The 12782-nt window shown below is 58.7% G+C and overlaps 1 protein-coding gene across 2 annotated transcripts in view; it reads left to right on the top strand.

Moving 5' to 3' along the window:
* ZNF687 (zinc finger protein 687) overlaps positions 1–10734 on the top strand; it is a 27349-nt gene extending 16615 nt beyond the window's left edge. Inside the window, exons 2-9 of one of the 2 annotated variants that reach the window (XM_009281214.2) lie at positions 1889–4155; positions 6328–6506; positions 7085–7261; positions 7822–7984; positions 8274–8570; positions 8961–9073; positions 9424–9565; positions 10140–10734. In XM_009281214.2, the coding sequence (XP_009279489.1) occupies positions 1889–4155; positions 6328–6506; positions 7085–7261; positions 7822–7984; positions 8274–8570; positions 8961–9073; positions 9424–9565; positions 10140–10613 (3812 nt within the window). In that variant the 3' untranslated portion in view covers positions 10614–10734. Of the gene's footprint in view, positions 1–737; positions 4156–6327; positions 6507–7084; positions 7262–7821; positions 7985–8273; positions 8571–8960; positions 9074–9423; positions 9566–10139 lie in introns of those variants that run through there. The other variant, XM_019472584.1, reaches the window with a different exon arrangement.
* Positions 10735–12782: the final 2048 nt, after the last annotated feature.

Genomic DNA, 12782 nt, shown 5'->3' on the forward strand with positions numbered 1-12782 from the left:
GGATTTTGCTGGGGCTGTTGGAGCAGCCCTGCTGCCTGTCCTTCCCGCTGCCGGCGGCTGCTACCCCACCGCAGGGACAGCCAGACAGGCTGTGAATCTCCTCGGAGCGGTCGGACCAGGCTGTGAGCTGCGGCCATTTCCCTGACGCGTAAGCTGTGCTGTCTGAGGATCGGATTCGTGTCCTGCCGTGCCGCCCCTGCAGCGGGGAGGCAGGGCGAGGGCAGGGTGGCGGCAGGCGGGCAGTGAGTGCTCCAGCGGCCTTGGCTTAATCTGCGGCAGCTGAGAAGCAGCGCCGAGAGCTGGGGGAAGAGGCGACTGCCAGGGCTGGCTCTCCGCGGGGCTGCAGGGTCTTTGCATTTACCCCTCACGGCCTCCGAGATAAACGTTTCTCCTCTTTTTTTTTTTTTTTTTTGCTTTTGCTGGTTGATGTTAGGAGTAACCATCCACCCTCCATGCTAAGAGCAGAAAGCCCGAGGGCAGCGTACCCCAATACCATTCCCAAGATGCCCCGTCCCCTCCCGGCGGATCTGCTCCCCCCGGACAGACAGGCGTCCAGCTGCTCTCCAGCACATGGGGCGTCCCCCGTCTTACTGCCTAGCGGGATCTTTTGCCTGGTTATCCTTATAAATCAGAGTCTTTCCTGCTGTCTAAGCCACATCCCCTGGCTGCAGCTTAATCCTGGGATACCCAGCCTGCAGCGACGGGACGGGCTTGGCTTAATCTGCGGCAGCTGAGAAGCAGCGCCGAGAGCTGGGGGAAGAGGCGACTGCCAGGGCTGGCTCTCCGCGGGGCTGCAGGGTCTTTGCATTTACCCCTCACGGCCTCCGAGATAAACGTTTCTCCTCTTTTTTTTTTTTTTTTTTTGCTTTTGCTGGTTGATGTTAGGAGTAACCATCCACCCTCCATGCTAAGAGCAGAAAGCCCGAGGGCAGCGTACCCCAATACCATTCCCAAGATGCCCCGTCCCCTCCCGGCGGATCTGCTCCCCCCGGACAGACAGGCGTCCAGCTGCTCTCCAGCACATGGGGCGTCCCCCGTCTTACTGCCTAGCGGGATCTTTTGCCTGGTTATCCTTATAAATCAGAGTCTTTCCTGCTGTCTAAGCCACATCCCCTGGCTGCAGCTTAATCCTGGGATTTCTTACCCAGCCTGCAGCGACGGGAGGAACATTATTCCCTTTGTCTCTGCTGCAGCCATGTTTTGAAACCTGTTGCCATGTCTCCCCTCAGCCTCCCCTATTTCTTTATCCTTTGCTCCACAGCCCGTGTGTTCGAGGTCTGTTATCTGAGTCTTCTTGTTACCGTCTGGACACCTTCCTCGTGAGCCGTGTCCTCGTGGGGCTGGCCTTGGGACAGTCTTGGTGCCGCAGGGGGAAGGACGGTTCCTGCGTTGTATCGGGTGCCCCTGACGGCGTGTTCCCCTTGCGAGGCGTTTGCTCTTTCTGCAGCTCTCTGGTCCTGACTCACGTCTGCCTGGTGATTCATTGCAACCCGCCGATCCTCTGCGGCGGAGCTGTTGCCCTTCCTCAGTTTGTATGTACATGGGGAATCACTCTGACCTTGGGGCAGTGCTCTCCTTGCCAGGCTGCATCCCACGGTCTCAGACGTCTCTCCCAGGACGCTGGGATCCTTCTGAACTTTCTTCTGTCCTGGCTGGGGATCAAAAAATGATATGCAAACAAACAAAGCGAAAAAGGCTGAGAAGTGTTGTGATTTGCCCAAGGGGTGCGAGGCTGGGGTTCAAAGAGAAGGCGGCACAGGGATTTTGTGCTTAGCGTGGGGCTCAGGAGAAGCAAGTTCCCATCTGTTTCTCTGCTACGTGTCTCTGATGGCTTCGTCTGCGTGCCCGGGTCACGGTGCTAATGCTCCTTCTCCTTGCTCTGTTGCAGACTCTGCCATATTCCCCACCATGGGTGACATGAAAACTCCAGATTTCGATGACCTTCTGGCAGCTTTCGATATTCCTGACATTGACACGAACGAGGCCATCCATTCTGGCCATGAGGAAGCTGACGCTCACATCAAGCAAGTCCCCGGGGAGCCGGGACCCCCTGACCACATCCTCCCCCACACGGACATCACCGCTGTCAGCGTGATCGTGAAGAACACCGTCTGCCCCGAGCAGCTCGATGCCCTGGACGGGCGCAGTAAAGATGGGCACGTCATTGGGCCCCGCTTGCTGCAGAATGGCTTTGGGGCCACCGAGATGCCCAGGTCCCCCACCTCCAGGTCTGTGGAAGCTGTGGCATCCTCCAACGGGGAGTGTTGGGTGAAAGAAAAAGGCCCCAAACCCCTGGATATCTTCTCCCATTTTAGCCCCGATCCCAATGAAGATAATGCTGCCAACCTGATTGACAGACCCCGGGAGTGTAAGCCGAAAGAGAAATCCCTCGCCGTGCCCTCCCTCTCCCCGTCTCCCACCCCGTCGCTGGACTGCAAAGAGCCCATGGGAGAGAGCACGGAGAACCTGCCCCCGGCTTTCCCACAGTCCTTCGAAACAAGCCAGGCAGGGGGTGCAAATGGGTCCCCTCCTACCATCCCCTGCATCAAAAAAGAGGAGTCTGACTCGGAGGAGGTGGGCCGCGAAGCCAGCCCAAAGGGTTTGGCTGCAGCCTTGGGTGACAGTCCCTTGGATCACCTGAAATCGGTCACCGTTCGCTACTCCACGGATGATTCTCCCATCACGTCCTGGCCCGGTTCTGACCCAAACCTCGACAGCAGCACCAGCAACCTTCCTGAAGTGAAACGCTCGCCTGCCAGCCCCCGGGAGCCGTTCTTCAAGCCTTCCTCGCCGGTGGTACAAAGCCCCAGACTCCCCACTTCTCCAAAGCAGCTGGACAGCATCACCCTCAAGGAAGAGCATGAAGTTCTGGAGAAGTCGATGGGAAGTCCGCAGAGTATGTCCAGCGCTGAGGAAGAGGAGGAGGAAGAAGACAACAACAATGATTCCCCTTCTTCGAATTCCTCGCGGCCCCTGAAGGTGCGGATTAAAACCATCAAAACATCTTGTGGCAGCATCACCCGGACAGTGACCAGGGTCTCATCAGATTCAGAGCCGGGCTCCACCAAGGGGCCGGCTGAGCACAGCTCTCAGGAGACCTCTCTTGAGGGTGCCGGCTTCTCAGCATCAGCAGAGAAAGAGGAAGGGATCGCGCTGGAGGTGCCCAAGGAGAAAATGGAGCTCTCCAGCCCCTTGAAAACCATCGAGGGGCCAAAAATCGTCAGTGTTCAGCTTGGCAATGGCACCAAGCTCAAAGGGACTGTCCTGCCCGTCTCCACCATCCAGAACGCCAGCAGCGCCATGCTGATTGCTGCCAGCGTGGCTCAGCAAAAATCCGTGGTGCTGCCGGCAAAGACAAGTAAAGCCGTGGCCAAGAACATCATCAATCTGGTGCCACAGACCCTGCCCAAAGCCGACACCAGGACCAACATCAGCACCGTGACGCAGACCACCACCATCACCACCACGGCCAACCAGAAAGTCAACGGCACCACAGTTGTGATGGTGCAGCCGCAGAAGCCTTCCCCTACCATCGCGGGCACAGTCATTTCCAGGAGCCAGTCCAGCCTCGTGGAAGCCTTTAATAAGATCCTCAACAGTAAAAACCTCTTGCCAACGTACAAACCCAACCTGAATCCTCCGGCCGACGCGAGCCTCACCCTGCCTCCCTTCGGTTACCGCTGCCTGGAGTGCGGGGACTCCTTCGCCCTGGAGAAGAGCTTGGCTCGCCACTACGACCGGCGAAGCATGCGCATTGAGGTAACCTGCAACCACTGCACCAAACGCCTCGTCTTCTTCAACAAGTGCAGTTTGCTCCTGCACGCCCGGGAGCACAAGGACAAAGGCCTGGTGATGCAGTGCTCCCATTTGGTCATGAGGCCGATCGCTTTGGATCAAATGATCGGACAGCCGGACATCACCCCCCTGGTCTCGGTGACCTCCTTCCCCGCTAGCAAAGTGACTGGCGTGGCTCAGGATGCCTTGGCCACGGCCAACGGGGCTCAGGACCTCCCCATCCTGCCTCTGAGCAACAGCTCGGAGCAGACCAACTACAGCTGCTTCAGGTGCCTGGAGTGCAAAGAGCAATGCAAAGACAAAGCCGGGCTGGCCGCGCATTTCCAGCAGGCAGTGACCACGGGGACGACCAGCAGCACGGTACGTAGGTGGGAGGGCAGTGGGAGTTGGACGTTAGAGCCACAGCAAACCATCCCTGGGGACGCGGGACAGAAGTGGAGGACTCTCTAAATGCGATCTGGGCAGCGCCTGTCTGTGCATGCCCGATTCCTCCCGATGTAAAACTCATGCAGGAAGGAAGACGTGAGCCAGGGTTTGGTTCATGCCCACAAGGCACTGGGTGGAGGGAAGGGAGGCTGTTGTCGGTTGTCGGCTGGTGATAAAGCTGCCCCATGGGTGCAGGAGCCAGGGTGCGGCAGGGAGGGAAGAGCGGGTCCCCGAGTGTCGGTGCCCTGCGTGCTGGCATCCGCTGCGGGACGTAGCCGCCCCTGCGGAGCCATGTTAGAGCCGTGGGCACTGCTTCCTCTTTCGCCGGCTTGAAGCACAAATGGAGTCTGGAGAAAACAGGGTGTGTGTTGGTTTGGGGTTTTTTTCCCCCTCTTCGAGAGCCAACCTGGAGATCCTGGGTGCTTCCTGCTGCTGCCAACACATCCTGGTTTGTTAGGGCAGGCAGCACCCAGCAAACACACAGGATGAACGCTGCCAAGGGATGACCTTTAGAAGGCCAGGAGGGAAAACGGGTCCATAAAGGAGCCCTGTCCTCCCTGTGGCATGTCTTCACCTTTCCCTTTGTCCAGAGACGTTCAGGCTCCCCCCCCCGGCCCCGGCTTCCTTTGCAGAGAAGGAATTTGCTGCTTCCTGGTAACTCTGTTTACTTTGAAGCTGCTGCTGTAGCCAGGACGCTGTTCAGATGCAGATATTACGGCCCTGCCGCTACAGAGGAGGGCTGCTTTCTGTTTGAAGGTCATCAGGAGCGCAGAGATTCACGTGCTTATATGGATTGTCCCGAGGAGCTTTCTTTTGACAGGAGAGGATTTCTTACTCCCATCCCCTCTCCTAGCCTTGGTGTCGATGGAGGGTTTGAGACGCGGTGAAGGTGGGATATCCACACTGGTGCTGCGGCAGGAGCAGTGGGAGGGCACAAAGAAGAGGAGATCAGGGACAGGCGAGCTGGGGGAAATCGTCCTTATCTCCCCGCAGGCACCTGCTGCCTGTGAATGCGGCAGCGTATTTCTGGCTCAGAGAGAGCCCATCTGCGGGGAGCGCTTGAGCTTGGAAATTCAACGTGAAGTTGCTGGCAGGGCAAAACCTGTTAACAGCCTTCACCTAGCCAGAGTAGCTTTGTCCCCGTACCCAGCAGACGGACTCCTCCCTAAACCAACACTGCCTACAAACGGCTTTTTTCTCCTTTAAAAATAAGAGACCCAGAGGCTTTCCTCAGCACAGCAAGGGATGGGGATGGCTGAAGCCATAAGCCTCCATAATCCTCTTCCTCACCTGCCACCTTTCATCCTCTCTCCCTTCCCGACGTGCCCCTTGTCCCTGCTCCATCTCCTGGGCTGTCTTTAGCTGCTGTTCCCTGTCCGATCCCTCACTCCCTCCTGTTGCCCCACTGCCAAAATCACCCTTGGGTCTCTCTTGGCAGCGCTTTGGACCCCACTCTGGGTACTGGCAGTGAGGGGAGCCCGAGGACAGCTTGCTGCGCGTGGCATCTGCCTGGGGGCTGCTCCTTTCCTTCCTCACCCACCTTTGCTCTGGTAATCACGTCTTTCAGGGCAGTTCCTACTGGAAGCCCTGTCCTGTTTCCTCGAGTCCTTGTCAGCTTCTCCCCTCGACATAGAATCATAGAATCATAGAATCATTGAGGTTGGAAAAGACCTCTAAGATCATCGAGACATCCCCATGTCTGTGTCCTGGCGTGGAGTTGGAAGTAGTTTCGAAACAGTTTTGGCAGCTGGTTTGAATACACCCCTACTCCCTCCAGTAAAACTCCCTCGCCGAGCGGCTGGTCCCCGGCTAACCCTTGGCACGCGCTGCATCTGGGACCCATCTGTGATGAAAAGCCTGGAAAAGGCATCTTGTCTGCATGCGAAACACCCTCAACAATTACCCAGCAAGCTGGCGCAAGCAGATTATCTCCTGAAACATGCCCTGCAGAGTCCCGGCACTTCTCTTCCCCCGGCGGCACGTGGATCGGGGCTGCTTTGGCTGTTGCAGGTTGTTAGCCCGTCCATCTGCGGAAAAGGCTTAAAAGCCCTTTTGTACACGTGGGTATGTGCCAGGCTGAACCTCTCGATGCTCTTCTCCCCCCAGGTTTGTACAACGTGTCCCATGATCATGTCCAATCGCTGCAGCTTTAACGCCCATCAGCGGATGCACAAAAACCGACCGCCCCATGTCTGCCCCGAGTGTGGAGGGAATTTCCTCCTGGCGAACTTCGAGACCCACCTGAAGGAGGCCTGCCTGCACTTCTCCCGCAGAGTGGGGTACAGGTAGGGCACCGCGGCCAGAGCTCGGGCCAGAGGGACCTGGGGGGGACGCCCAGGACCAAAGGGGAGAGTCCCAAGTCCGCGGTGGGTTTCCATTTTGCAGATGGGGCAGGAATCCACATTCCTTCTCCCCACCGGTGCTGGGTGCAGGGCTGAGGGTGAACCCCTCACTCTACCCCTTCTCTGGTTCTCACCCCTTTAACCCCGGGGGAATTGTCCTCTTCCTGGGACCTCCTGGCCACTGTTTTGACCTCAGTCATGGCTGGCAGCGTCAGACCCCCCCAGTCTCTCCCTGCTCCTTCAGATGAGCTGCCTGAGCCCTGGATCCACCAGCGCTGGGCGGGACTGATTACTCCAAACTGGAGTCCTCCCAGAGCCCAGAACTGGTTTGGATCCTGGTGTCTGTTGGGGCAGGGGCTCTTCCCGAGTCCCGTGGTCAGACAGGGAGCAGGCGTGGGCCCTCGTGCTCCGGTTTCTCTTTGCTGTTAGTGCTTGGTCTGCACCAGTCTCTGTGGCACGGCTGAGCTCCCCTGTGCCGTTTGTCCCCTACCCCTTGCCTCCCGCTCTCCTCCGCTCTCCAGGTGTCCCAGCTGCGCTGTGGTCTTCGGCGGGGTCAACTCCATCAAGTCCCACATCCAGACCTCCCACTGCGAGGTGTTCCACAAGTGCCCCATCTGCCCCATGGCGTTCAAGTCAGCCCCCAGCGCCCACGCGCACGTCTACACGCAGCACCCCGGCTTCAGCAACCAGCAGTCCAAGTAAGTGTTCCCCCAAGTAAGTGTTCCCTGTGAGCTGACGTCCCGGCAGATCTCGCCAGAAGAGATCACTCCTAACAAACGATAGGACGAGAGGAAATGGCCTCAAGTTGCGCCAGGGGAGGTTTAGATTGGATATTAGGAAAAATTTCTTCACCGAAAGGCTTGTCAAGCATTGGAACAGGCTGCCCAGGGAAGCGGTGGAGTCACCATCCCTGGGGGTATTGAAAAGACGTGTGGACGTGGCGGTTAGGGACATGGTTTAGTGGTGGATTTGGCAGTGTTAGGTTTACAGTTGGACTCGATGACCTTAAAGGTCTTTTCCACACTAAATTATTCTGTGATTCTAAGAACTGGGAGCATCCTCGGTGGGTGGGACATTGGGGGAAGAGCTCAGCACCAGCATGGGGAGCTGCACCCATCTCCTTTTTACTTTCCCATCCCTTGGCGTGGGTCAGACTGCGCCCAGGGCTGCTCTCAACCCTCTTGCCAAAGGGTTTTTTCCAAGATTCTCTTGATCCAAAGCCAGGCTGTGCCAACAGTGCTGTTTTTTCCTCCGACAGAATGATTTACAAGTGTGCAATGTGCGACACGGTCTTCACCCACAAGCCCCTGCTCTCCTCCCATTTCGACCAGCATCTGCTCAACCAGCGGGTCAGTGTCTTCAAGTGTCCGGACTGCCCACTGCTCTTCGCCCAGAAGCGCACCATGCTGGAGCACCTCAAGGTAGTGCTGTGGCCGGGCTCGGCGCTCTTTGCACAACCCGTTGCTATTAGTATTTGAGAACTGTCCTTCACTAGGGGCTGGATTAGGGCTGTCAGTTCATCACTGACGCAGCAGGGCCCTGAGATCTGGTTCCCTTGTCCCCCACACCCCTGTCCCAAAGGCTGAGGAGCTGCAGGTCTGTGCAGGCTGGGGCCTGGGGGTGGGCAGGCTTGCTTTCTAGCCTGCTGCAGTGCTGGGGGGAAAACTCCAGCCCCAGACAGCTGCCAACACCCTTGTCTTTGCTTTCCAGAACACCCATCAGCCCCAGAAGCCCAAGGAAGACCTGGCAAAGAAGGCGGCCGTCCTGCTCACGCCGAAGCAGGAGCCTGTCGAAACCCCCGTGTCCAAGATCTCGGAGGAGTCGTCGTCCTCCACGGAGGAGGATGAGCCCCCCAGCTCCCCGGAGCTGCGCAAGACCAAGCGAAGCCGCTTCCAGCGCAAGACGGTCAACAAGTCGAAGGGCAGCGGGTGGACGTGCGGCGTTTGCCACTCCTGGTTCCCGGAACGTGACGAATACGTCTCCCACATGAAGAAGGACCACGGCAAGGTGAGGAGAAAGTCGGGGGCTCCAGCTCCGGCTCTGCTGAGCACTTGGGAATGTGGGCAGGGAATGTTTATGGTACAGAGCAGCGGGGCAGGACACCCGGGTTCCTTGCTGGGCCGGGAGCATGTTCTGCTGCAGTCTGGACATTACTTCTCCCCCCAGTACAAACTCGGTCAGGGTTGAGGTTTCGGGGAGCAGGGACGTCACCTATTCTGGTGAACAGCAAAGACCAGATACTCGTTATCCAAATGTGCAGCCGTGGGATGGGCAAGGAGAGGAAATCTGAGGCAGCGCCGAGTTCCCACGTCCCGCTTCTCCACGCAAGTGGGGAGCCCCGCTCTCCGGCCTCTTGGCTGCCCGTGCAGTACCCACCTGCCTCTTTGTTTCTTGCAGTCGGTGAAGAAGTTCCCGTGCCACCTGTGCGAGCGTTCATTCTGCTCCGCTCCCAGCCTCCGGAGACACGTGCGAGTGAATCACGAAGGGATCAAGCGCGTCTATCCCTGCCGGTACCCACAGCACCTTCTTCTGGCTTTGGCTGAGAAGAGGGGTCTGGTTTAATAGGGGTGACTCTGGTTTCCTTCAGTCAAGCTGTTGTGGGGAGCATAAAGCTACAGATGGTTGAAGCATGATGGGGATTGAACAAGTGTCTTGGAAGTAGGAGGGAGAGGAGGTACCGGGAAGGACTCCGGGGTTTTATACCCTCTGGAGGAATGTGGATAAGCACGTTTGTGGTTAGAGTCGGGGGTCAGGATGCCAGAGCTAAGCTTTCCCAGGGGAGCCAGGGCTGGAGCAGGCCTGGGGCTCGGCTCCTCGCTGCGGAGCATCGCTTCATCGCCTCCCTGCTCTGGCCCTGCAGGTACTGCACAGAGGGCAAACGGACCTTCAGCAGCCGGCTCATCCTGGAGAAACACATCCAGGTGCGACACGGGATCAAGGTGACCGACCAGGCGAAGAGCCAGGAGGTCGTTATCGCCCGGATAGGGACCGGCACCACGCAGGTACGAGGTCTCTGTGGTCTCTCGGGGTGCTCGCAAAGGGCTGGGGCCTTGCGGAGGTTTTGGGCGGGGTTGAAGGCATCGCCGTGAGCCCTGATCCTGGTTTGCTCTTGCCTCCACACGTCCTGCAGTGCTTGGGACCGGCAGCTCCCTCCCACTGTGAGGCCCAGCGCCTGCTGGGTGGGTGCGGGCCCCATCTGGGCACAGCTTGCTCGGCTCCCGCCTCTCCCTGCCAGCATGGCAGGGGTTGAACTTGGCTGGCTCAGCCTCTCGCTGTGTGCTGGGAGAAAATGCAAAACATCCCCTCTTGCTCAGAGCTTGCTTAGGAGCTGCCCCAGGCTGCGAGGGGCGAAGGCGCCTGACGCGAGGGGTACAGGCAAGTCAAAGGCCGTTGTGGGAGCCCCTTGGCCAGGGTCACCGGCAGGGGCACAGCTCTTGGGGCTGGCCAAGGCCCGTTGGGCCTTTATCTGAGCAAATACCTGTAGGAGCCCGTTGGGAAATCCCCGAGGAGGCTGGGTTATGCCAGGAGCTGCTCAAATCGGGCACCCATTAAAGCTTATCTGAACCGTTCCCGTAGGTGTCCAGTCGGAAGCGGAAGCTGTCCTCGGACGAGGGCGACTCGTGCAGCGAGGAGCCTGACAGCACCACCCCTCCCTCCAAAAACCCCAAGGGCGACCGCAAGGCCCCATTCCGGTGCCGAAAATGTGGTTACCTCGCCAGCAGCTCAGCCGACTTCCAGGAACACATCCCCCAGCACCGGACTGATGAGAGCTCCCACCAGTGCCGGGAGTGCGGGCTCTGCTTCACCTCCCAGGTCCCCCCCAACCGCCACCGCTTCATCACCCACAAGAAGAAGAAGGGAGCGAGCGAGATGGAGGAGCCGGGGCCCCGGAGCCCCCTGGAAGGAGGCGCCCAGCACGTGGCCGACGGCAAGCTCTCCTGCAAGGTGTGCGGCCGGTGCTTTGACAGTCAGCTCAACCTCAAGACGCACTTCCGCACCCACGGCATGGCCTTCATCCGTGCCAGGCAGAACGCGAGCCCCGAAAACTAGGGCCCCGGCAGAGGGGGAACGAGACATGTATATAATCAGCACAGAGCTCTCTGCGACGGAGGCTGCTGGCGCCCACCTGGGCTCCCCCTTCCTCCCTCCCTCCTCCTGGGCAGCGTTTCGACATGGGCTCGGATAAAGGAGCCGTGAAGAGAGACGAGAGCCTGGCTTGCACGATCCGGCCTGACTTCATGTGCCCGGCTCGCTGATCGGCTCGGCCGGCATCCCCCCTGGGCCAGGGGGCTCAGCCCACCCTGGTTTGTGGGCAAGAGCTGGGGGAAGGCAGGATTTTGGCTGCCTTACCGCACAGGAGATGAAGGGCAGAGTCCAGACTTGCTGCCCTGCTCTCGGCGAGACCAAACGGTTTGTTCACTGTTCGCTGTTGTGTCCTCATGCGGGGACGTGACCCGCCCCACAGCCACTCGTGACCGCGGGGAGGGACAGTGGCCTTCCTCCCGCAGGGACGAGGATGGGAGAATGGCATCTCCCACCCCGGGGCCAGTGTTGGCAATCCTGAGTCACAGGCTCTTCTTTTACACCGCGGGTCTCCTCCCGGCCGCTCTGTCCGGGGCGCGCCGTGCTGGAAGGGAAGCCCGGCCGAGGCAGCGACAGCCCTCGGGGAGCGCTGGAGCTGGGCAGGACCTGGGGACCAGGGGAGACTTCTCCATCGCAGGACAGAGACGTCTGTGCTGACAATAATGTCACAGCAAAATCCACCTTTTTTTTTTTTTTCTTCTTTCCTTTTTGAATGTTGCTTATTTTGTATTTCGCCGGGAGCCGTGTGGAGAAGCCGATTCCAGACTCACGGCTGGTCTCCATCGTTGCAGAGAGACGCCCCAGCCCCTCCTTGGCTCCGCTCGCCTGCCAGATGCGCGAGGTCCCTCTTCGCCATCACTTGCACTAACTCGAGGCGGCGCTGGCCTTCAGATGCTCGTTGCTTTGTGCCCTGGGACGGCCGCGCTCGGGGCCCCGGCTGGCAGCCTTCCCCGGGAGGAGGAGGAGGAGGAGATTTTCGTTCGGCAGCAGAAAAACAGAATCCAAAAAAAGGCCTCTGGGCGAGATCAGCGTGAGCCCGGTGGCACCATCACCCCCCCCCGGCACCATGAAGCTGCACCGAGTGTTTGCTGGCGCTGCAGTGAGGGGGGGTCTCCCCACACCCTGACCAGGATCCGTGCCAGCCGCTCTCCGGCTGAAGGGGCCGGGAGGAGGGAAGGCCGCTGCCGAATCCTGTTACAGACTGAAACACTGACGGTGAGTCTTGGGGGGCTTTTCCCAGGGGCGCTGCCGTCACCCACTGCCGCCCCCCCCTTTCCTGCCCGGCCCCAGGGGCCGGGGGCTCTGCTCCCGCCTGGCCTGCAGACGGGCTCGGCTTTACCGGCTGGGCCTCTTCCTCGGGGAGGCCCCCCCCCCTCGCCGCTTCGCGGGTGCAGAGCGGCTCCCGGCGTGGCTCAGGACCGCGGGGCCGGAGCGGGCTCCCCCTCGGCCACTGTGAACCACTTCCCTGCGCACACGCGTGTGCGAGAGCTCGGCCCCGGCACAGCGGGGTCTCGCCCGCGCGGGGCTGTCACCGCGCGCGGGGCTGTCACCGCGTCCCCCCCATTACCTTTGGGGAAGGAGAAAAAAACAGCCGGAAAAGAAACTTTCTACTTGTTCTGTTCGTTTAGCGCCTGTGCTTGGGGTAGGGTGTTTGTGTGAGTAATTATTTCAGTAACTTAACTTTGGGCTCCTTCTTATTTCCTTGTGAATAACCTCTAACACGCTGTGTAAAGTTGTATCATACACTAAAAGTGACAAAAAAAAAAACCAACCTACTGTTGTGATTTTGGGTTTTTGTTTTGTTTTTGTTTTGTTTTTCTTCTTATTTTCTGGGGTGGGGAAAGCTGGTTTGCTGGGGTTGGGGTTTGGTTTCTTTTTTTCCCTTTTTTTTTCTCCTTTTTTTTAAGTGCAGGTTTGTAATCTTGGTTTTCAAGCACTTCAGTGCCTTTAGATCGACTTCTGTTCAAGCGGGCGGGGGGCGTCTGTACACTTGTTTTTAGGGGTTGTGATTATGCTACATTAAAACTACGGGCACTGCAAGAGGCCCTCAGGTATCCTTTATTCTTGTAGTAATAATGCAATTAAACTTTTAGTGGTTTAACCCCTGCTGTGCCCTGTCTTGCTTACCTGGCCCCA

This window comes from Aptenodytes forsteri, unplaced genomic scaffold, assembly GCF_000699145.1.
Source record: "Aptenodytes forsteri isolate BGI_AS27 unplaced genomic scaffold, ASM69914v1 Scaffold276, whole genome shotgun sequence".
NCBI lineage: Eukaryota > Metazoa > Chordata > Aves > Sphenisciformes > Spheniscidae > Aptenodytes > Aptenodytes forsteri.